General features: G+C 46.0%; 1 protein-coding gene across 5 annotated transcripts; it reads left to right on the top strand.

Annotated features, from left to right (window-relative positions):
* Positions 1–86: 86 nt before the first annotated feature.
* LOC101074659 (protein prune homolog 2-like) lies at positions 87–23634 on the top strand. 5 transcript variants are annotated; one of them, XM_029829528.1, is made up of 19 exons: positions 89–482; positions 3892–3987; positions 4536–4738; positions 5016–5182; positions 6243–6377; positions 7379–7467; positions 12784–12921; positions 13489–13820; positions 13937–17323; positions 18082–18618; positions 19149–19243; positions 19667–19855; positions 19957–20112; positions 20395–20494; positions 20727–20858; positions 21025–21111; positions 22355–22453; positions 22723–22750; positions 23004–23634. In XM_029829528.1, the coding sequence occupies exons 1-18, from the start codon at positions 444–446 to the stop codon at positions 22739–22741; spliced, it is 6000 nt and encodes a 1999-aa protein (XP_029685388.1). In that variant the 5' UTR covers positions 89–443; the 3' UTR covers positions 22742–22750; positions 23004–23634. The 5 variants fall into 5 exon arrangements, with proteins under 5 accessions (XP_029685389.1, XP_029685388.1, XP_029685390.1 ...); XM_029829530.1 differs by lacking the exon at positions 22723–22750 and having other exon boundaries at positions 91–482; positions 13937–17097; positions 17182–17323; XM_029829529.1 differs by lacking the exon at positions 22723–22750 and having other exon boundaries at positions 87–482; positions 22391–22453.
* Positions 23635–23956: the final 322 nt, after the last annotated feature.

Here is a 23956-nt window from a genome sequence, read left to right on the forward strand (position 1 = left end):
TTCTATCCGCGGTGTTAAAGCGCCGCTATTCATCATTCACGCACATTTCGCTGCGCTTTTTCATTGGGTGACGCTGCTGGTGTAAAGCAGGTATGCATGCGTGCGTGCATGTGTGTGCGTGTATGTGCTGTGTGTGTCCCTTCTACCGCAGGGAGCGCGGTTGAACCATGGAGCGCGCCTCCGTCGGAGCTCCTCTCTCTACCGTCACACCCACTGCTCGGCGCGGCTTCACCCCAGAGAGGCGGACCGACGGCGCGCACAGCAGCACGGTGCTGCAGTGCGAGCGCAGCGGGGGATCCGGGAGCTGAGGGAAAAACGCACGCGCGCGCGGACGCACGCGCCCGCACATCAACGCGCGCGCACACACACACACACACTCATCCTTTCGTCGAAACTTGGTCCATGGAGAGATCTGCGGCGACAGTGTAGCGACGCAGGCTGGAATGGAGGCGTTTCTGCGGAGGGTCCGGCGCAGACTGGGGGTGAGTTAAAGAGCCTTCAGCGACAATATGAGCAGATTGCGGGTGTTCATGAATGAGACCATGACGCTGTGCTACAGGCTGCGTTCCTGTTGCTGATAAAGCTCACAGCACCGAAAAAAAAGAGAGACTCTCACATCATCGGTGCCCACAAGCACCTGTAGATCGACGATGCGACCATATAGATGCACAGGGAGGTGTGTTCGGGCCCCCGGATAATAGACTCAGTGTGTTTACAGCAGCATTAGGGAGCGAATCTGAACGAGGAGCTGATTTTTAATGAGGGGGAGGCGTGACATCGACAACTTTAGCCAGAGGCTGTGCTTCCCTGCTATCACTGCAGATACTGGGGAAATTTGCATTCAATCAGGCACTGCCTGTGTCCTCATATCAGTCATCATGGAAATACTGATTTATATCGCCCACACTGTGAGGCGGAGGGCACACCTGCTACACTGTTGACGGTTCTGTGTCCAACCATAGCCCGTGTCCATGCTGAAAAGCCTGCAGAGCAGTCGGTCATATCCTGACATGAAGGGTGTGTATGTCTCAAGGCCGTAGAGTTGAGAACTGCTCCTCGTGCATGTGCTTGTTAAAATGGGATGGCCATGTCCTCGGTTCACGGTCGTGGCTGTGCCGTCTCAAGGTTTGGAGCTGTGAAGAATCGCAGCTCTAAAGCTTCTGTTACCATGGTCGACAGTCACGATATGATGAAACCGTGTGTTTTAATGGTACCGGTTGTTCAATTACTTAAATGGAATCACTCCAATCACCAAATCTGTCTCTCCCATCATCAGTTTACTCTCCAAACATGTCAGTTTTCCTCTTTAACCCAAGCAGGATGTTTTAAAGAATGCACGATGACTCTAATCCAAGTTGTTGACTCTCTCACTTCAAAGGCCGCGCCGTGGAACTTTTCATGCTCTTCATCAGCAGCTTGGAATGACCAATATTTAGTTTCGTCGGCAAATATTGGGCTGCGGCGTTCATCCTCTCACCATAAAGCTCCAGATTAAGTTTGCGTGCACCCATTTGCTAGCTGCACATCTCACCGGTTCATTCTCGTCACGTTTCCGGTCGGACCAGCGGGAGTTACAGGTCAGCACAAGCGTGCAACAGCCAGTAAGTAACATCATTCAATGGCATTAGAGAATCCGATGTGCTAATCCACATATCGGAGCACAGCGGGGGGGAACGGAAGCATAACTGGTGAGTGGTGCGGGGGCCGCAGATAAACCGATTACCGTCCTCATTTTTCTCACGCGCTCATGTGTCGTCTCTGATGTGCCTCAAACCTTGATGAGTCACGTTCATCCCCCCCACCTCCCCTCCGCCTGCCATCTTTACCCTCTCCATGGCCTCCGTCCAGCACATCCATACCGCTAATTGGCCCTGGCTCTCAGCGTTTGCTGAACTTTCTCTTGGTTTTTGTCCGTAAAGCTCCACTCAGCTCGCAGCATAAGAAAATGCTGAGAGTACTTCCTGCATCTGTCCACACACACACACACACACACACACACACACTGCTCTGCATATTTAATGTTTCTAGTTGCTATAATTTCTCTCCCTTTCATGCAAGATGGGCACAGATTGATTGAGTGGCTAATAGGGGATTGGCAGTGACATTGTTTGACATTACTGGGCAGGAAGTTACAACAAAGGGTTCTTCCTGTAAACGGCTTCTCTGCTTTAACGTTTTCCCAATTTCAGCAGCCTGAATGGAGAGTTTCCTCTTCCACCCTTTAACCGTGAATTTGAACTGCACGCCGGCCTTCAAAGCAGGAGAGGAGCATGTAGCTTTGCTTCTGGAGTGGCGGCTGATTGCTGGGAAAGTAAATGACATTTAGAGGAGAGGAGAAAGGAAAGAGGAGAGGAGAGAGGGAGGGAGGGAGGAGAGGAGAGAGGAGGTGAATGTAGTTAGATGGGGAGATAGAGCTCAGAGCACTCAGATTGAAGGATATCAGATAGCTGATGTGCACACACACACACACACACCTACATACACACTCACTCTCTCACACACACACTGGCCTTTTCTCCTGCTAATGTATCCCTTCGTTTCTAGTATTGATTTATCCTGCTTCTCTCTCTCTCATTTTCTCTCTCTCACTCACATACACACTTCCTCTCTGATCACTTCATTCCTTATTGTCTCCTATCTTCCCATTCCCACCTCTTCCCTCCACATTTTCGCTCCCTTATCAGATTTCTCCCTCTTTGACGTTTCTTTTCTTTCACTCCCACATTTTTCCACCCATCCCTCCTTCCGTCTTTCTTCTTCTCTTTGCCTTCAGTCCGTCCTTGTCCGACCTATCAAGCCACTGCCCATTTCGAAATCTGTGGCTTGGCTTCCCTTTTTATAAGCCTCTTTGAACCCATCACCCTTCTTCCTGCTCCTTCCTTTTACATTTTCAGTCTAATCAACGGGCTCTAACCTCATTCCCTCCCAGCGCTTTCTTCTCCCATTTCCACTCCCCTCATTTCATTTATCCATTTGATTAGCTGAGCTTTCAAGGTGATGATTCGTGGATGCACTCTAAATCAGCCCGATTAATCGAAAGTGTGGGATTAGATTATATTTTCAGATAAAATAACCTATATTGGCTGGACTCGAACTTTCCCTTGGAGTCGTTAATAAAGGCAGATTTTGATTACGCTCAGATTGATTGGTTACTTCTGCCATCCAGTAATTACAGCAGAGACGTCTGGGGGGGAACGTAGATCGCAGACTCTTTTTTTTAGTATTGTTTGTTAGAATGTTTTTCAGCCTGGGGGTCCCTCAGTCATTTTTTCCACTATTCTGTTCCTCTGCTAGTTCTCGATGCAGATATATAAGTGATGAGCAGCTCAGGCTGCAGGGCTTCAATCAGCTTTCACATGAAACAGTACACATGAACACCCAGAGAACCTGCGTTTAGACAGCAACACTATAGAATCAGGCTTTTACACCCAGACAGTTTCTATCCTAGATTAATTTTCTGCCCGTTTCACTCAGAAATGGTCTAATCCCATAATTGAGCTGACATTAATGCATACTTAAGCTAAATGAGATGTGTTTTCTGGATTGTTTGGTAAAGATAATGGAGCTCATCGCTTGTTTGATAAAGGGTCTCACTTTGTACGTCATTAATAATGAAAAGGACCATCCCAACTGTTGCTGCCCTTTAGTGCACGTTGATTACAACTCTCTTTTAAGGACAGAAGCTGATCTCGCAGCACTTTCATTATTAATGCATGCTGCTGTTGCGAAGCAGTCCTCTAACGCGGCCGTGCTAGCTCAGGTTTCAAGCGATGCATCCGTATGAGCTATTAAATCAAACCTTAACCCTCATGTCCCAGCCTGTCAGACAGTGTGCTGGATCAGAAGGAGTCAGCCAGCCAGGACCATCATGTTATATTTGTGTTTTTGCAGGAAGGTGACGCTCTGGTCCACGTGGTCCTGGGCGGCCCAGAGCCCGACGTCGACACTGTAGCTGCAACACTGTGCTTGGCGCTACACCTCTGCCAGGTAGAATTATTGCGTTTGTTTATGTGCTGGTCTTTGCTGCGTGTTCATAAAATGCAGCTCTGACCACTTTACGTCTTCCGTTTGCTCTGCGCGTGCGTGTGGTCCATTTAACAGCAATCTCTGCACCTACTCTAAAAGGGATGTGTTGCAGTGCCTCTGCGGCCCACGAGGGATTCAGATTCTTCTCTTTGACAACTGGACTTGTCACCTGAAAAACAGCTTTTTTTAAGGAAATAATGAAAATCAAAAAGCAACAGGTGTCCTGTAGCAACCGATGCTTCTTATGCTAAACAGTACAGTGGGGAGGAAAGATTCCTTTATGTGCAGCTCTCAGTGAAACCGAATACATTAAACAACATTAAATACAGCCGAGTGCTCGGAGAAAGTTTTACCCACCTTGTTTCCCTGCAGGATACTTAATAGTTCCGGTTTTTTGAAACGTTATCCATAACCTTCTTTATGCCTTCCCGCCGTTCTGCGCTTATATTTCTTTTGCTAGTCTTTTTCTCTGCCACCCATTTATAAACAGATGTGTTATTCTGGTGCAGAAGGAACCGTCGAGCGAGGTGTGTGTGCCGGTGCTGAGCAGGCGCCCGTGCGATGCGGCGTTGCCCCAGGAGACAGTCAGGTATCTGCGACGGTTGGAGATCTGCGAGGACTCGCTGCTGTGGAGGGAGGACGTTGACCTCATAAAGCTGCACCGCGCCAAAAGACTCTCGCTCACGCTGCTGAGAGAAGGGCTGCTCCCGAGGTAAACACGCAAAGCCGGCCGAAGCCCGAGCGGCAGCCGGGTCGCCCGGGCAGATTCTCTTAGGGACGAAATTAAAGATCCCGCTGAATCTAAGGTCAACGGCAAATACGGCGCTCGACGCCAACGGAAGGAGAAGCTGCTGATGTAAAGATGACACGGGCGGTTTGAGCCGTCTGTTTTAACCCCGCGTGAAAGTGGCGCTTATGCAGATCTTCTCCACAATCATCTCCCCTTCCCCTGCAGCCACCCCTATCTCCTTATCTGCTCCCTCTCCCAGCTCTGAGTGCCACTCTCTGGAGCCCAGCATCCAGCGAGCGGTCCATCACGGCGGGCAGCAGGACGCGGCGGATGATGGCTCATCGTCCGCGGTGACAACAGTCACCAGGGAGCTTCTTCAAGAGGCAGCGGAGCACATCAGAGCAGCGCTATGGGAGACTCTCGGAGGTGAGGGAGGCGCAGGCAGCCCCCGTAGGGGGAAGTAATGGGGCAGTGAAGGAGGACACACAAATCCGCTGACATGACTCGCTTAACACCCACCAGGAGAGATGGAGAAGAGGTGGTGGCGAGTGTGAGTAAGGGAGAGGGCAGAAAAGGCACACAGAGTCCTGTAATGTCATTTTTTTCTCCCCCTGCAACTTTAGTTTGTTAAGATGTTTTTGTTCCGTGAAGTCTGGAGAAAAGTCGGGAACTCTCTGGGGGGAGAGGTGAGCAGCAGATAATGAAGAGCGGAGCGCAGGCAGGGACAGAGACGCGTGTGTGCTTTAGCGGAATCAGCTGGTGGGACGCTGATGGCGAGGCGGGCAGGGGACGTGATTTATGGCTGTTCAATAATGGCCGCGCTGTTTTCTTCCCATAAGGACGGACAGCCATCGCCTGTCTGGGGGGGGGGGAATTAAATTGTTCTGAGAGAAGTCCAGTCGAACTGCTGCTTGACGGCGCATTTTCAAGTTCATTGATTACTTCAGCAGGGCCGGCCATCCAGCCCCCCCCCCCCCCCCCCCACACACACACACACACACACACAACCCCTCCAAACTCTCACAGAACACAGAATTACCGGCAACACAATCGCAGGGTCTTCAACAACTGGTTATGACCCAGGTTTGGGTTTCCATCTCCTTCGGTCACAATGTTGTGACTTCTATAACTCTATTAATGACTTCTATACCTTTATTAATGACTTCTATAACTTTATTAATGACTTCTATAACTTTATTAATGACTTCTATAACTTTATTAATAACTTCTATAACTTTATTAATGACCAACGTTGATGGATTCTCATCCGTGCAAAAGGTCCCAGGGGATTCAGGAGTTAGCTCTTCCTATCAAATATACGCTGATCATTCCGGCCTCTGGACATAAAATGATCCAAATGCTGTGGAGTGTCTGGTTTCCGCAGCTTTTCAAAAGCCAAAATTCTCCAAATTTTCAAATTTGCTCCCGTCAGTGAACCCTGAAGAGCGCTTCAGAGCGCAAATGTTGTCATTTTGTTCCTCTACAGAGGCCTTGCGGCTACAAAGCGAAGCCTTCCGGAGCAAACACGGCCATCGGTCTGCACAGCTGGAAGAGCTCCAGAATTCCCTGGAGCAATGGAATGGCGTCACCGTGGGTCAGCAGGGCGACGCAGAGCCACAAGGTGTGTATTTACACACACACACCGCAGTGTGGCTTTGACTGAGCTAGCAGGGATTACACAGGCAGCAGTGGAGAAAGACGCACGCCGCGTTTCTCTGCGGTCGGGATTTTTGAACTTTGTGACCAAACTAAGTTAATTTCCAAAAGTTCATCAGGAGCTTCACTTCATCTGCTTCGCTGTATTTCATTTAGATCTGAGTGTTTCCAGCAACACCAATAAATGTACTTGAATCATGACTTGAGGCACTAATAAGATTATCTGCCACCGTTTACAAAACGAATATTATGTCATTATTTTCTCATCTCTGGAAATTAAAGTCCACAAAACATTTCACTGGGAAAAACCATTCTGCTGAATTTCCAGACAAAGAGATCAAGATGCAATTTTGCGTTATTAACTCGAATGATTTAAATTTCCTTTCTTTTCTTTTTTTGTTAAATTCAGCATTTACAATTTGAATAATGCTAAAAGAGTTTGAGGGGAAAAGTAGCGTGTGCATGTAAAATAAATGTTACATCTATTTTTACATTTTCCAAGTGGGACGTCTTATCGTTCCGGACATATTTTTCCCTTGTTTTTGTTATTTGGGTCAGACATCAGATCTGCCGGTCACATTGTGACTGTCCCATCTGATGGTCCCAGTGTCCCAGGTACTGTCCCATCTGATGGTCCAGTGTCCCAGGTACGATCCCATCTGATGGTCCCAGTGTCCCAGGTACTGTCCCATCTGATGGTCCCAGTGTCCCAGGTACTGTCCCATCTGATGGTCCCAGTGTCCCAGGTACGGTCCCATCTGATGGTCCCAGTGTCCCAGTGACTGTCCCATCTGATGGTCCCAGTGTCCCAGGGACTGTCCCATCTGATGGTTGCCTGGACAACCCCCCCACCATCGCACACTGGCTGCGTGTTGTCTTGTCCCACGACCGTTGTCATGTGTTCCGTTGCGTGTGCCTGTTTTAACTGTTGTTGTGCTTGTGTGTGTTGTACGGGACCGGATGTAGACTTGGAGCAGCTGCTGAGTGTGGAGCTGAAGGAGTTCTCTGATGGAGAGACGACGGTAGCACTCACCTCAGTCACCACAGATGTGGAGGTATGGTCTTTACCATACAAGAGCTCATCAATGCTGCTTCGCTTTTAGCTAAACATCATGCTAACGGGGAGAGTTCTCACAGCGGGGAACTTGATTAAATACATTTAACTATAAAACATTTAAACATGTGACGTTTGTCTGTAAAAGAAAAGCCAGCGAGGCGCTTAAGAGTAGAGGGAGATTATAATTCACTCTTCAAAAAGTTACTTTTGAAGCCTCTAATGCGTTCGATGCGATAAAACCTGGGCTGTAAAACACTATATCATTCTGGGGAGGTGTTGCGGGCGTCTAAAGGAGCCCCCTCTGATGTTGTGATGCTCTGCATTTGGATGAGATGCTGATGAAGGACGCCTCACACACAACCAGGTACACCCCCCGAAACAATGCTTTCAAAACACACACACACGCACACACACACATATTTGGGATATTTGTGTTGCAATCGAAGTCAGTTTTTTTTTTTCTCCTTGTACCTAACACACACAAACACGCACACACACACACTTTTCTCCCCGCTGAAACTTCTAATGTGTTTTTGCCCCCTTCTACCACCCCACCCCCCCAAAAATAAAAATCATTCATTATTTCTTTTATATCTTCTTCTCACTTCCAAAGCCCATTTTTCTCAGCAGCTGCCTAGCGTGCGGTATTAGGCTATGTGTAAAATAAATGATGTCTGTAGCCGTGGGGGTATGGCTCTGCCTCCCCCAGAAAACTACCTAACGTCCAAGGAACATTAAACACCCAGATCCTCGTTTAGCGAATAAATAACCATTCATTTGAATGGCTTTGTCTGCGTGTGTGCGCCGGACTTTCTGTGCATATTTTACCATCGCTGCGTCTGCATGCTGTGTGTCAGGCGAGCGAGAGAGAGAAAGAGAGACAGATAGAGAGAGAGAAAGAGAGAGAGGGGGCCCATTAGAGACTTAATATAGAATAAATGGCCAGGGGCCTCTGTGTCGCCAGCGGACCCTCCAACTCTGCAGCCTCATGTTGGGTTACTAATGACCTGAGATCAGCTCCAAAATGAACTCCTTTTATGCATGTCATTTGCAGTGTGTGTATATTTATATATTATTTTTTAATTGTGTTTGAGAAGAGAGTAAAACGGTATGAAAGTGTCATTTATTGAGGGGGCTTAGGGAAGTTCTGCCTTAAATGATTCTTTTGCGAAAACTAAATAAATTAGATTCAATTAGTCTTAATGGTCTATGTGCTATGTGTGTTTTTGCCTGTGTCCCTGTATGTGTGTGTGCGTGTGTGTGCATGTGTGTGTTTGGTGACAGTCAAAGAAGACACAGTTAGATTACAGTTAAAAAAAAGCCTGTTATTGCCTCGTTAGCTAAAAGAATGAGCTGTAGTGTACGTATCGTATAGATTCGAGGAATCTGTGGATATTGGATCACTTTTCCTATCAGTGGTTTTGCATCATTGTTCTGTTTAACATCTCAATATCAGCTGACATTCTAGATTTTATAAGTTGCATTCAAACATATAGAAATAAGCAATGCGTTTTAAGTCCAGACCTGTAACGTTAGCGCGCGCACACCATCTGACATCTGTTTTACTAGCTTTTATGGAAAATTTCGTAAAAGAAATGTAACTGAGGACGTACGTTCATCCTACGTTTCTCCAAACGGCATCAAAGCTATTAAAATTTGTGAACATATTTGGAAAAAAGAAAATTTGCATTACGAAAACGCAAACATATTGACAGTGTGTGTGTGTGTGTGTGTGTGTGTGTGTGTGTGTGTGTGTGTGTGATGCCTTGGTAATTAGCACCAGCAGATGAAGTGCTGGTCGAGTAAAGCGTTACCATGCTGTGGAGTTGATGATCCTTACGAAGGACAGGCGTGAACCCACTCTTCCTTGGTTTTGCATGTTATTAGAGATGTTTTGGGGGGGTTGTTTGTTTTTACTTCTTTTAGCTCTTTGAGGCGGCCAAGTTTTGTTTTTTATAACCGCTGATATAACTTCTGCAATTGTGGTGTGAACGTTTGAGAACCCTCTTGCACGCTAATATACAGCGACTTGATTGTTGTGGGAGCGCCAGTGTCCATCTCTCTGTCCACGTTATGTTTTAAGTTTCATTTGGCCCACGTTGATTGTGCTCTAATGTGTTGTTTGTTCACAGTCCTCCGGCCCTCCTGTTTGTTTATGCGGGGCCAGTTTTGCCCTACGCCACTTGCACAAATAATTACGTTCACTAATGAAAGGGCCCGAAGCAACGGCACTCTGTAAATGCCTCTCTGATGAGAGGCACAAGGAGACAGCAGGTGCAGTGTTGGCCTCCCAGGGACTAAGATTGAAGACCAGGAAAGCAGGGCGTCCCGCCTATCCATCCTTCCTTCTCTCCACTGACTTCCTGGTTGGTGGTTGTGAGGTCCCTGTTCTTCATTTATTTGCAAAAATGCGAAATTTCACCTGTTCTAAGGCCGTCAGGACCCCGCTCACATTCCGCTTAATGCAGTTATGCTGTGTACAAAGATGCTAATAATTTGTTTGGCTGCAACAGATGTAATAGGATTTGTTCTGTACACAAAAAGAAGTCATTTATTTAAATAGGTTTAGAGAAGTGCTGCAGGAGACGTCTTAATGCAGCGTCCTCAGCAGCTTTCGCTGATGTTTTTGTCTCATCATCACACTGCTGAAACTCATTCTTTCTGGCCTCCGATCTGCATTCTCTCCCCATGGTTTCCCATGGGCTTTGAGGGCAAACAAATAAACAAAACAAAACATTTATAGACCCAGCGCTTGCATCTATAGCCCCTAAATCCCTGCACTCAGATCTAAGTGAAGGAAGCATGTGGAGAGGGTCCATATGAGAGAGGCACAAAGACATTTGGGCTTCTTTTTCTAACTTTTACCCCCTAACATATTTCTCTCTCCCTCCAAAAACTTCATAAGCTGTTACTGCTGTGTGTGTGTTTGTGTGTGTGTGTGTGGGGAAGGGGGGGTTAGCGGTATATGTTGCACATGCGTGCGCGCATTTGCATGCATGCGTGTTTGAGCTGGGTGGTGTCAGCTCGCTCCTTGCCACCCCATTTGCTGTAGCTGTACCGCTGTGATCACAGACAGATGTATAAATCAAACCTCGCTTGATGGATTCATCAGGGTGGCGAAACGATCGCCTGAGAAGAACTCGCAACTCACTTAGCATTCTGTGTTCTGACGGAAAGGGTATGCAAAGAGCCTAAATGGATGAACGCTTGATTAATTCTTTGCCAGAGACGGTGGCGACAGCAGGAAATGTGTTTTTGCTTTGACTGTGTTTGCACGGGAATTTACGCGCACGGGGCGTGAGTTATGAGGCCCGAGTTTTGTACCTTAGGCTATTGTGCATAATGACGGCAGGTTGGGAGAACTGCAAGCCGCCGCTAAAGACTTGCTACCTGTGGAGCAAAGACAACCAAAGCGCGCGCGTGTGTGTGTGCGTGTGTGTGTGTGTGTCGGGGCTTTGTGCAGGAGAAAAGTGAATCAAGCGTATGAAAGCAGGAGTTGCAAAGGCAAAGTGTGAGGGGAGAACAGAGCCAGGTGAGGCAGGGGAAAGATGATGAATGGAGATATACAAGAGAAGAAGAAAACGCTGCAGCACGAAAAAGCCACGAGTCATTTCATGCAATTTGTGTTTAAATGTCTTTGAGTTTGGATAATGGCAGAGACTGTTGTTAAAGCAGCCGCCAAACCCCTTAAATTGGTGCGAACTCTTGTACTCCTGTTCAAAATAGCTCCAATATTGCCAGTTGTCCTAAACTGTCCTGAGTGTGTTCCTCCCCGATCATCAATTACTGGACCTCCCCTGTCAGTCGCATTTATTTATAGTAAAGGATCTTACTCGCAATCTTTGTGACTTACCACAGACCCAACAATAAAGAAGCGCTATAGTGTACTTGGAGGCTGTTAGCAAGTGGATTTTCGCAGCAATCGTGTTGGTAATTTATAAGAAAAGGCAATCTGTGTATCTGAGGGTGGCAGAAAGAGGGAGGAAGCGGAGGGGTGTGCAATATGAGTAGTAATTTACGCTGTTAAGAGCCAAATGGCAGACAGACTGTCGCCCTGCGTGTTATCAGGGAGATTTGCACTCTGCTCATTTTCTGACTACATTTCCCTGTGTGTGTGTGTGTGTGTGTGTGTGTAGTCAGTATATCAGCATTATTTTAGGATTTCCTTGCATGTTCAATTGTAAATCACAAAGGTTTTATTGCCTCATCACACAATTTTACATATAAACATAATTATTGGTGCAGCTCGCCCGCGGTCGGTACCGTCGTGCACACGTGTTTGTGTCTAGAGCCTCCTCGTTTTTGTGTGTTTGCACTTATGTGAGTGAATATGTATGTTTTAACAAATCTCGGGAGGCTTCATTGCACTCATCAGGGTATCAGCGATGAGAAATGGGAGTGTCAGTGGAGACACGAGTGTGAGTTGGTGTTTGAGCGTGCGCGGGTGAGGATGGATGGGGCCGAGTCTGACAGCAGCCATATTGTGCAGGGAGAGAAAACTGAAAGGGTGGAGGGAGGATCAGAGGAAGAGCGCTGCAGCCCGACATCCTCCCAGGTTAATATTGACACAGCCTTGGAGGATACGGCGCCTGCGGCGCTCATCACTCACTTCCAGTAGACCTAAACATATACATATACATCACACACACACAGGCCAGACCAACGAGGGGCAACACACACATTCCAAGCGAGTGTAACCACGCAGAAAAGAGTCTCCTAAACTTCCTGCGCTTGCTTCGTTTCACTTTTGTTTAAAAGTTCCTCTTAAATAAACTTGACAACATCGATTCGGAAAACCTGACAAAATAAACAGTCGCACAACAGCTCTGCATTAATCAAGCAAACATGTTTTCCAAAGTACAGCTCTGCGCGCTGTATATGTAAGCCGGCGTTGCAAATGATGGCTTTCCCAGCGCTCGTTGTTAATCATTCCCGAAAGAAAAGAAGAGGGAAAAAACAAGTTCGCTTGACAAACAAAACAATTAATTAATGCAACTTTCTCTCCATCAATCATCGCGCCTGGCATTGAATTACCATAATCTGTGCATGGTGGCACTTTTAAGAGCAAACAGTTAATTTCCAAACAATAAATCACAAATTGTCTCTCTACCCCTCTGTGCGTCTTGACAACTTCGTCTTTCATTGCCACAGATGAAGGCTTATGGGAGAGAAGAGATTGCGTGTGCAGTAAACGTCTGACAAAGTTTCTACAAAAGCCGTAACCGCAGTATTGCCATGTCAGTGGAAGTTAGGATGTTCAGAACTACCGTTGTATCGTACAGTAAATGCCGTGTAACTGGATTTTTCTTACCAGGACTGGTACGATGATGTGAAATCCTTCAGTGAACAACACGACTATGACGGGCTGGTGGTTCTGTTGTCCATCACTGCTAAACATCCTCCTGACCAGCAGGTGGCAGTCTTCTCATACCACACAGATCTCCTGAACCAGGTACTAATTGAAATTAGGGACACTCTGACCCTCATACTCGTACCTCATACGTAAAATTCGGTGACATTTCCCCGATGACAATCAGCATTTCCAGAGCCATATGTTGTTTACATACATACATCATCTATATTTGGTATTACTAATCAGGGTCACTGGCTTTGCTGGTTTATCCCAGACGTCACTGGGTGAGAGGCACGAATAAACCCTGGCCAGGACACACACACACACACGCACACGCACACACACACACACACACCAAGGTTTTTTTTTCAGTCTACAATCAAATTAATAGGCATTTTGTGATTAAAAGGAATAAGCAAACTCGTTGAAAAGCCTGAACAAGAATCAAACCCTCTAGCTTTGAGTCCTCTGGGCTAATGACCTAACTACACTTTTCTTTTTATCTACAAATTAATAAGATATCAAAGCATATTTCTTTAACATTACGGTTCACCTGCTAACAAGTGCACCATCTGGCCAATGATGGATGGATGGATGGATGGATGGATGGATGGATGGATGGATGGATGGATGGATGAGTAAAAACTTTTGTGGCTTTGATTACAGATCTGCTGTGAGTTGGAAGAATCTTCCAGCTGGTGTCTTTCTGGTGCACTGGAGGCCAGAGACAGTCTTCAGGTGTATCACATACCTTTAAACACCCCCCTGTCCTTTGGATCTCCTCCTCCGCTTGTAGAGGACATAGAGGAACTTCTGAAGGGCTTCGTCAACAGGCGGAGCTCGGTGTTATCCTGCCACCCCAGCAGTAGGACCTCATCCACAGAAGGAGTAGCGGGAAGCATAGAGTTCTCCCAGGGGTCATCTGGTATTAATGACATGGACGGCTCTGACATGGAGCGACTTGAAGGAGGCACCGCAGATATGGCGGCGTTACCTACGTAATTAAATGCATCTCTTTGATTTTCCCTCTCGCCTAAAAATGTAGCAACTGTCATTAGTTTTTATTGGTATTTTGAGGTGATTACATTTTAAAACCTTTTTCTCCCTTATTTAGTACAGCCACAGCAGAAGATGACACAGGAGGTGAGGTGGGGGCCGTGGTGGAGCTTGTGAGCCCCGACAGCGGCATGACCACCATCCGTAGCAGCCGCTCCTCCAAAGCGAGCTCTGTGTTCCTCAGTGATGAGAGCCCAGTAGGCGACATTACAGCAGGAGGGGTGACACCTGGGGTCTTAGTAAGAAACCAGTCTCCGGTGGTTTTCTCTTGTCTCTCCCCTCCTGTCCCACCTGAGAGGAAGAAGCATCGCCACAGCAGAAATAAAAGTGAAAACCTTGACTTGTTAAGCTTTGATCCTCTACGCGGCAACGATAACTCAGCGGGAAAGGAAATGACAAGCTGTAAATCAAGAGGAGCAAAAAGAGAAGAGAGCTCCAGCTTTTCAGAACTTGAAGAACTGAACTTGGTGGACTTCTCTGGTTCCAGTGCTGTGGAGGGGCTCCAAAGAAGGATTTCCTCGGTTGACCAGCACGATCAAATCCAGAGGAATGACACGATGGACACTGTGGTTCCTCCAACTCCGGTCAACAGCGTGGTAGGTAGCCGTCCGCCCAGCAGTTGTGGCGTCAGGTTCTTCCCAGAAGATGTTGTTGAAAGGATCAACAGCTTACAACACAAGGACAGCATGTCCTCGTCTCTGTCGGAGACCTGGGATGAGCTTGACACGCAAGGCGCATCAACCTCCAGCGACAGCACTGCCTGGAACCTGACCATGGATACCGAAAGTCCGATAAATATCATGGAGGAAGTCAGTGGGAGAGAACTGACAGAAAAACGAAATGAAGATGAGTCTTTACACTCAAGGGGGAGATTTCAAACCCTCGAACCCCAGCTTAGTCTGGTCATAGAGCCAACTGAATCATATGACACCTGGAACCCAGATTCTATAGCTAAAGATCAATGGAATCCCGTTTCTTTGTCATATCTGCAGTTGACTCCACCGGAGGAGGACGAAACTGGAAAAAGCAGACTTGGTGTGATTGGAGTGAAAGAAAAGACATCTTCACTGTCCAGGAAGAAAGCCGTGTTCAACACTTTGACACCAGATACATCAAAAGAAGAGGATGAAGGGACGCAAGGGAAAAAAGGAGACAGACAGATGGAGCTCCTGGACTTCTGGACATACACAGCTCAGAAGGGATTTCTCAAATCCGACAGCGGCACGACCACATCATACCCTGATTCATTAGATATGTGGAATATGACCATCCGGGATGACAGCCTTTCACCTCTCACCACCCCTGACAACGCATCTGAGACTTATGGTTCTTTCTGTACACTGAGCCCCACTGCTGGTGCTGAAGCCACTGTGGACAGTCCACAAGGATTCACTGATAGTGGGATGGCAATGTGGAACACGACCATACAGGAAGACAGCTCCTCTTCTCTAACAACCCCAGAAGCATCTGAAAACGGAAACGGAAATTACATGGCAGCACTAGAGGGTATTGTTTCTCCCGAGCCACGTGAAAACAAAGAGAAAGCTACAGAGAAGGACATAGATACACACAAAGGGCTTCAGCAGACTCTCCATAAAGTGGAACCTGACTACAATGTGAAAATAGTCATTGAGTCAGTTGAGGATGGAACACTGGACGAAGATAAACATCCACATATTCAGAGCCAAAAGGATGATCTGCAAGAGCTGCGCAGTGCTGACATGAGCATACCTGTTCCTGGTATGGTCACCTCTACTTCAGAATATGACAATGTAGGTTCTAGCAATTGGAGCCTCGCCTCCTCACCCGAGGCCTACGTCAGCCCTGTTATAGGCCTTATACAGCTGGAGCAACAGACCAGCCCCTTTGTAGCCGTGACCAAACCCAATCAGATCAATGAAGAGCATTATCAATCCCAACAGGAGGATTATCTGGGGAAGACCGCATACACAGCAGGGCAACAACAGGAAAGCCAGGTGTTCCGGTTTGGAGGAACTAGTGAGTCTGGTCATTTAAGCAGGGGAAGTTCAGTTGAAAGTAAATATGACAACAAAAGTGGAGAAAGGTCAGAGGAAGATGCCGATTGGAGTGAGCAAACCAGTAATCACTCCCCATTTCTTCTGGTAGACATCCCCGTAATCAGTCATGACACCTCAGCCGACCACCAGTCGAGTCCAGGGATGATGGATCTGACCGGAATAACGACTATCCTGGCGGCGGGCAGTGGCAGTGGTGATCACAAACACGATGGAATCGGGTCAGCTTTGTCGCCACATGACTTTCAGATCGCAATAAGTCATCAAGACGATGGGTCTATCCATGATCTTCAAAATAAACCTACCAGTAAGAGTACAGGGGGTGTGACAGGTATAGAAACAGAAGCCACTTCTCTTCATTCCAGCAAGTGGGGAGAACAGGAAACACTGAGGTGCAGCCGTGAGAGTCTTCATCCCGGTAGTCAAGATGACCTCAGGTCCAATTCTGATGGGGACTCATCCGGCCTGGAAATGGAATACATCATTGTGTCCGGCACAGTAAAAGAGGCTGAGAGAGAAGGCTGCAGTAGGCGCAAGCAGGTTCACAGGCAATCAGATGAAACAGGAAAGGTAACCGAGATGTTTAGCAGGGTCTCCTATGCTGCCAGAGTACAGCAAGACCAACTTCAAGCTGTGCATCGTGATCAAGAGAACTCTGGAAGTGCTACCAGCAGGCATCCAATGATGGAAGTAACTAGTTACACCCAACCAAGTCATTCTATTCAGCCACTGGTAGAAGATGGAAACCATGATGGAAACTCCAGCAGCCTGTCCCGCAGCCTTTCTCCATCTTTAAGGTACCCATCAGATCACTTCCTGAAAGCCAGAGAGGAGGTTTACGTTCATTCACAAATCTCAATGGAAGACTCAGACGAAGGTGGGCAGTCCCCCTCTGCACCCCCCACTTCTTTGGGTGACATTCAGACATGGAAAGGCCAGTTAGCAAGGACGGAAACACCTCAGACCACATCTGAACCACAGTCCCCCATCATTAGCCACAGTTCCCTGTCCCGCACCAGCTCCTCTGGTACCCCACTAAGTGAATCAGGTGTTTCAACTGACAGAGGTCTTGGTTTGCCATTTTCTGGAGATCTAATGGAAGAGGAGAACGATCAGGCGGAACATGAAGAAGGCATTAATCCAACACCGGATATTCTGGGACAGTGGAGCTCAGAGCCACAGAGTGAGATGGAAGAAGGACACCAGTCTGGATCTGCTCAGCTCTTACATTATGCTGAAGAGCTTAACGAGGGTTCTCTGCTTCCAGAAAGGGACAAATTCCAACAGAATGCAGCTGATTACTGCGGCGGACAGCTCGTCAGTTCTGTCCTTGTTCAAGACAAATGGTCAATCAAACAACAAATCAGTGACCAGGAAGCTTCTCGGGACACCTACCCTTTCGATTTAAGGTAGAGTAATAACGCTGAACACATGCTTTCGGGAGTAGCACATTAGAGATAAAGCTACTAAAGCATAACATGATGAACGTATATAAGCAGATCAAATTTATACCTAATCTAATTAAGTTCTTTCTCCCAACTCTTTCTCTCTCTGCTCTAACTCTCCCTCTTATTCTCTCCATATGATCATGTTTCTGAAATGTGTGAACGAGGGACTATTTTATTAGCGTGACAGAAACGGATTACGCGTGAGAAATGGTGCATGTGCACGTTGGAGGATTTCATGCATAGGCACCCTAAAAGTGCGATGGGCGTTCATCTGCGCTTCTCTGCGTGTGTTTATAAATCTGTTCACGCCTCATTAAATATGCATTACCTGCCTCATTACAGCCGTAGCTTCACCACAGCTAATAGCAACTGCTCCCCTAATGCTACAAGGTGTGTTTGTGTTTGCGTGCACGCTAGGAAGTGAGGGCCAGAATACACTTTTCATGTGATACGTGAGGAAATGTCTGTGGTGGGCTGACAGTTGCCAAGTCCTCTCAATTTTAAATTGCTCTTCGAGTGTTAAGACCTTAAGTTAGGGTAATTAGAGTTAGGCATTTAGTGGTGACGGGGTTAAGATAAGGGGCTGCAGAATGTATTATGTCTATGAATGTCCTAACAAGGATAGAATTATCAACATCTATTCCAACATCCATCTATTCCATACAACTGAATAGAAGTCTAAATTTCTTTTGTCTCTGCCTCAACTTTCCTAAATGAAGGCAACGAAAAGGCGGATCTCAGTTTCCCGCCCAATCAACCAACCGCAATGCTGCACTCCAGTGGACGGGAAGTGACAGTGAAACTCAAGGTCACACCCAATATGGCTACAATTACCATCATATTGACCAAAGAACAGAAAACCAAGGTGCAAGCTCAGCCTGTCTAGATATCAAGCCCAATTACCAATCAAACAATTCAGACGTTTATGCTGAGTTTACTTCTGATGCCTCAGTCATGCAGTATGGACCTGAGCAGGCTGAGCACTATTATGATTCTGGAGTCCCTGCTGATTACAGCTTGGATGAGCCTGGTTCCAGGTGTAATTACATGTCTGGAAGCCAGTATGGAGACTCTAACAGCAGGTACACTTCTGGCCTACCGCTCTCTCAGGATCAAGCTGATGGCCAATGTCAATATGAGCCCAATCACACTCAGTACCAGTTTGACGGTCATCCGTGCAGATTAAACGTCTACCCAGAGAGAGACGTTCATCCACAGTACAGGCCAGAGGAATATGTTGACTTTCTCCTGCAAAGGTAAGCCTCAGTTGTGCTCCAACAGCACTACACGATTGTCGTCACAAGGGGGCAGAAGATATCCTTTAGATAGGTCACCATTTTATACCCCGTACCAAAGAATTTGACAGCTTACATCTTTTTTTTTACATGTTTTTCATAGCTTAATTAATGCCATCATTTAATTCTAGTATGTTGCCTCTACAAGGAATATTTGTGCCACTGTACATGCCTGTATATATTAATCTGAGTGTTTTAGATGATCTTTAGTTGCAACACTGTTCACTATTGTCAGCACAACCCACACACTGCCTAGGAATGAAGGAGTGACATAATTTCCTTCTGTCTGCTTGTCGTCTCTTATCTTTTACAGAGTCACCATATTTCCCTCGCACCCTCTCATGAAAAGACTTAGATTGATTGGCTTGATAAATGTTTGTCCTTGGTGTGTTTGGCCCAGTATTATTTGTGGCCGTGACTATGCTAGCAGCAACGATAGCAATGTTTATTTATGCAGTGGCTCATTACTGTGTTTCTGTGCCTTTGCGCAGGCAGACCCAACAGGGAGAGGGTTCAGCAGGGATGAAGATGATGATGAAAATGGTGCCCAGTGAAGAGGTTGCTGAGCACATGGACAACAGCGCAGGTAAATAAACAGAAAATTCAGCTTGTACTGTTAAACATCAGAATGTGAGTTGTTGTTTTGGTATATTAATATTTCGATTCACACTTACAGTTTTATTTCAGGTGATCAGATTTTGAATATTAAGATAAATTTTTTGGACTCAGAATAGAATTAAGTGGGGAAATTACATATTCAGAAATAGCATTTTCAGTTTAAATGAAAAAGAGCCAAAGAGAAGCAAATGTAAGAATGGGAACATGTTTGTGATAGCAGTCCTCTCAGCCTCTCTCCTGTAATGAGATGGCAACATGAGTAGAGCACTAGTGCTCTGCTTTTATCAAACTGACACAGTCCACTAGACTAGATCCAAAAACATCCATTTAAAATGAACTAAGGGATGGATGACAGCTCTGTGAGCTGACAAGTATAATTCCTCCTCTGCAGATCTGCCCACTGGGTCCCACCAGAGCAGAAAGTGGTTTTCTCCACAAGCGGACGTGTCGCTGGAGCAAAGTGAGGGTTCTGTCCTGTCAGAAGATGCTCTCGACACAGAGGACGATGCTCTGGACACCGGTGACGACCTGGATGTCAGCGTCGATGAGCTGGACACTCCGGATGAAGCCGACCGACACGGTCATTTCACCAATAGAACAAACAAGTGTATCATCAAAAACGTGGAGCATAACTTTAGGAACTGTAATAAAAGTCTGTTAATGTCTTCCTGTGGCAAACAGGGGAGTTAGAAGAGTCGAACCTGGGTGCAGGAGCAGAACCAAGTGGAGCCGAGAACGGCGACGACAGGATGTGGAGGAGCATCGCGATGGGAGAGCAAGAGCATCGCATTGACATGAAAAGCATTGAGCCATACAAAAGAGTCATTTCTCACGGAGGTATTCAAACGAAAATGATGAAATTTCATTCAATTCTCCTCCCTGTCTCATCGATTTAAGATAAAGTTAAGCTAAAATGGTGATCCCCCCCCAGACAGGCCTGGGCCTCTTAAAATTGTACAAGTTCTGAGCACTGGTAAATCCAGTGTTGCCAGATTGTGTCGTATGCGTTAGTTTGAAAGCGCACAAGTCTGCCCTCTACTGGATGCGTGCGGTGCTCACAGTCAAGGGTCCGCCTGGGTTTATGTGGTGCGTTTTCAGTGTTTTCTCTCTCGTTTACAGGCTTTTACGCCGAGCGAAACGCCATCATTGTGTTTTCAGCATGCTTCCTGCCAGACAGCAACTGTGACAATTACAGTTATGTCATGGAAAACCTTTTTCTGTAAGTAGACGCCACATGGAGCAGTATCCTCCAACAACGTTCATTTGGTCTGTTTTTGCCAGTTGTGTTTTTCTTTTGTTTCTTTGGTGTCAGACACCAAAAGTGTCCAAGAGTGAAGCTCAATAGTAAACAGATTTGAGCTCAACGGGGGCATGGAATTATGTTACAGTGACACAAACGGCTGTTTTCAAATTGTGAGCAGAGAGAGTGTGATTTACCCTGGGTTATGCAGGTACGTCATAAACACCTTGGAGTTAATGGTGGCAGAAGATTATATGATTGTGTACCTGAATGGCGCCACACCACGCAGGAGACTACCAGGATTTTCATGGATGAAAAAGTGCTATCAGATGATTGATCGAAGGTAATATTCACACATGCTGCCATCAAGGCCTGTTCTTCTGCATTCCTGTTTGCTACTAAGAGGCAGCAGTCAGGCTCTGAACGTAAACAACATTTATGTTTTTCTGGGACGATTGTGTGTTTTATGTTTGTTTTAATTCTTCTTTGATTCTCCTCTTTTCCCGCAGGCTGAAGAAAAACCTTAAAATGTTCATCATTGTCCATCCTTCCTGGTTTATACGGACTTTGCTGGGGATCACAAGGCCCTTCATAAGGTTCCAGCCAGCTTTTTTAACTTTTAACGTTCCTTATAACCACTGACGTGCGGTCATGCTGACCAAAGAAAGAACAAGTGTACATAAATAAATATTATTATTTTCCACTGATATGTGTTAAAAATGCATTTGGAGTATGACTACACATTTCTGCCATTTTATTGAGTAAAAATTGCTGAATTTGAGTTTTTCCGATCAAATCCAGGGCAGAAACCGCGGGTGAGGCAGGGGCGAATTGTGCCTCACGTCTGACTGCATGATCCAATACAAACTGGGTTGCATGAGGTGTGCCAGTTTTTGTTCCTCAGCATATCGCTAATATGAACTTTACAGAAATAGTCGTTATACACCATGACTTTCTGCAGTCTATGTAATGTCTTTTATGCATGTGTGAGAGAACTTTTCCTGCTGATCGCACAATAAAGTGCAGAGAAAAGTCAGCAGGTGAGGCAGGCAGTACTCTGGCTCACCTCAAGGGGGCGTACGCAGGTTGGCAGGTGCTTTCTTGCTGCAGCGCTGGCTCATTTTAATAGGCAAACTTTATTAAAATTTATTGAAGCACCAGAATTTAAAGTTTGAAAAATAACAAAAATTCAATTCGTGCTGCAAACATTTCTGCACTTTAATTTGTTTACAGTTTATATGAATTTCTTAAAACACAAGGTGGGTGCTCTATCCATAGCTATAAAAGAAAGTTCTTTATAGGACAAATATGTTCCTGTCTATATGTTTGTGTTGGTTTGTGAGTGTAATTGAAAGAGGAATGCTGATGGGATATGAAGCATTATCAGTAGTTGTATGCTGTTGGAAAAATGGTGAAATAAGATGCTTTTTTCAGTTCTTACAATCATAAATCTGACTCTTGAGGAGTCAGTGCCTCACCAGCCATGAACCTCACCGCACGTGACTGCTTATAACTTATAAGGTTACTTCCTCGTAAATCCGTAAACTCCACGTCCCTTCCTCAGAGTGGCATCATTACCAAAATATGGAAACATTTCACAAGAAAATAAAGATCAAGATTTTGAACTTCAGAGTGTTAAAAGAAAAGCAATTTTGGTGATTCAAAAAAATGGATTTATTAAAACTGAAATGAAACATTTAGAGGAAATCTTCCACCCATACTCTGAAATGTACGTCGGTAATGTTGGAGCAGCTCACCTGACAGTTCACCTGAGTTTGTAGCAACTTTGTGACGGCACATTTTACATACGTGACGTGACGCTTTTGTGTTTTTCTTCAGCACAAAGTTCAGCAGTAAGATCAAATATGTGAACAGCCTCCAGGAGCTGGGACGGATCATTCCGATGGAGTATGTCAACATTCCAGCCAGCATCATCCGGTCAGTCAGTCTGTGTTTGCTATAAAGACAGAATGAAACATGTATGCTATGACAACAAACCGCTGTCATTTTATTTTACAACAGAGTGAAAGGTGTCACATCAGAGCAGCATTAAAGCTTGTTTGAGAAGCAGGTGTAGATGGAGCTGCCTTCCAAATCTGTCGCTCCGATTTAAAGCACAAAGTTCAGCACAAATTTAATTTCAAATGTAATTATTTGCATTCTGCCGGTAACCCGTTAAGCTGATTGGCTGTGTCTCAGGCTCTCAGGGCGCAATCACCCTGTTAAATACAGCAGGTAAAAATTCCTTCCTGTACAAACCAGACACCTGGATGTTTCCCACAGAAGAAGCTGTCTAACCTGTCGCACTGGTTTGCTTAATGTGGGTTTATATCGAAGAGGTATGCACCCAGGATCTGTGTGCCAAACTGAAATCAGAACAAATAGAAATCTGTGTGTGGGGAACAAAATGAGAAAACAGAGAAAAAAGAGCCGCAGTTGACCTTTGCTGATCCTTGCCCACCTCTCTCCTATCTTCTCTCCAACCCAGAGTTGACAAGAAGAAGACCTGGGATCTTTGACAGCCAGCGTGCCGCCCACACCTACACACTATTGTACTTATGTGTTAAGCAGATGTAAATTGTGCAGCAGGGTGTGACTACGTGGAAACGGGGAGCCAGGCATCGAGCAGAGGGTGTCACCATGCTGGAGTTGTTCAGCGAGGAAAATAAAACTGCACTGACAACATAACTGGCTTAGTGGTGTGGGCATTTGTAACTGACTGTTACAAGGTCGAATGTGCTTTAAACTATACTGATGTATGTCAGTCAGTCTGCTCTCTTTTATTCTTGGAGTTCAACTTAATTCAGTTTTTTTATTCACACAAAGGAAAGGTAGTGGTGTCATCCCCCCGTCGTCTAACACACCAGAACGCTTGCTTGGTCTTTTCTTCTCCCTCAGCGCCGCAAAAAAAACTTGCTAATTTGTATATCCAGTGTAGCACGACCCAGTTATGAGTCGAGTTTTCCGTGTGTGTGTGTGATAATACCGAATGACCACAGCGCAGGAGTTAGTCTACTTTTTAAACTTACATTTGTATCCCTTTTGGCCTGAGGTGGGATTCCTTTATTGTAAAATATGCCAAGTACTTCATTAAAAGGAGATTCTATTCAAAACTGCCCATTCAAAGAGTCCCAATGTGGTTGTTTTTGTGTGTGTGTGTGCGTGTGTGTGTGCGTGTGTGTGTGTGTGTGCCTGGTTGTGAGACCATGTACGGCATCAGCTTTTCCCTTTTCTCTCTCATTTTCTCTCCTTTATTTTATGTGGCACCAGCAGCTGTGCATGCTGGCAGATGTGCCCAGATGTTGCCCTGTGATGGAGACACCTGAGTGGAACGCGCTCATTTGATGCAACACAGCAGCACTGGCGTCACATTCTGTCCTTCAGTAAATGTGTGGATGCCAAAAAAAATACTCTGATCAAAGTCAATGTACTGATTCGACT

The sequence above is a fragment of the Takifugu rubripes genome, chromosome 21 (assembly GCF_901000725.2).
Source record: "Takifugu rubripes chromosome 21, fTakRub1.2, whole genome shotgun sequence".
NCBI classification, from domain to species: domain Eukaryota; kingdom Metazoa; phylum Chordata; class Actinopteri; order Tetraodontiformes; family Tetraodontidae; genus Takifugu; species Takifugu rubripes.

What these genes read in the sequence shown, in the direction of transcription:
- LOC101074659 (XM_029829527.1), top strand. Translation starts at nt 444, where the DNA reads ATGGAGGCGTTTCTGCGGAGGGTCCGGCGCAGACTGGGG. An exon ending in AAGAGTCATTTCTCACGGAG is followed by an intron (nt 20,113 to 20,394) that starts GTATTCAAACGA and finishes TCTCGTTTACAG; the next exon opens with GCTTTTACGCCGAGCGAAAC. An exon ending in TATCAGATGATTGATCGAAG is followed by an intron (nt 20,859 to 21,024) that starts GTAATATTCACA and finishes CTTTTCCCGCAG; the next exon opens with GCTGAAGAAAAACCTTAAAA.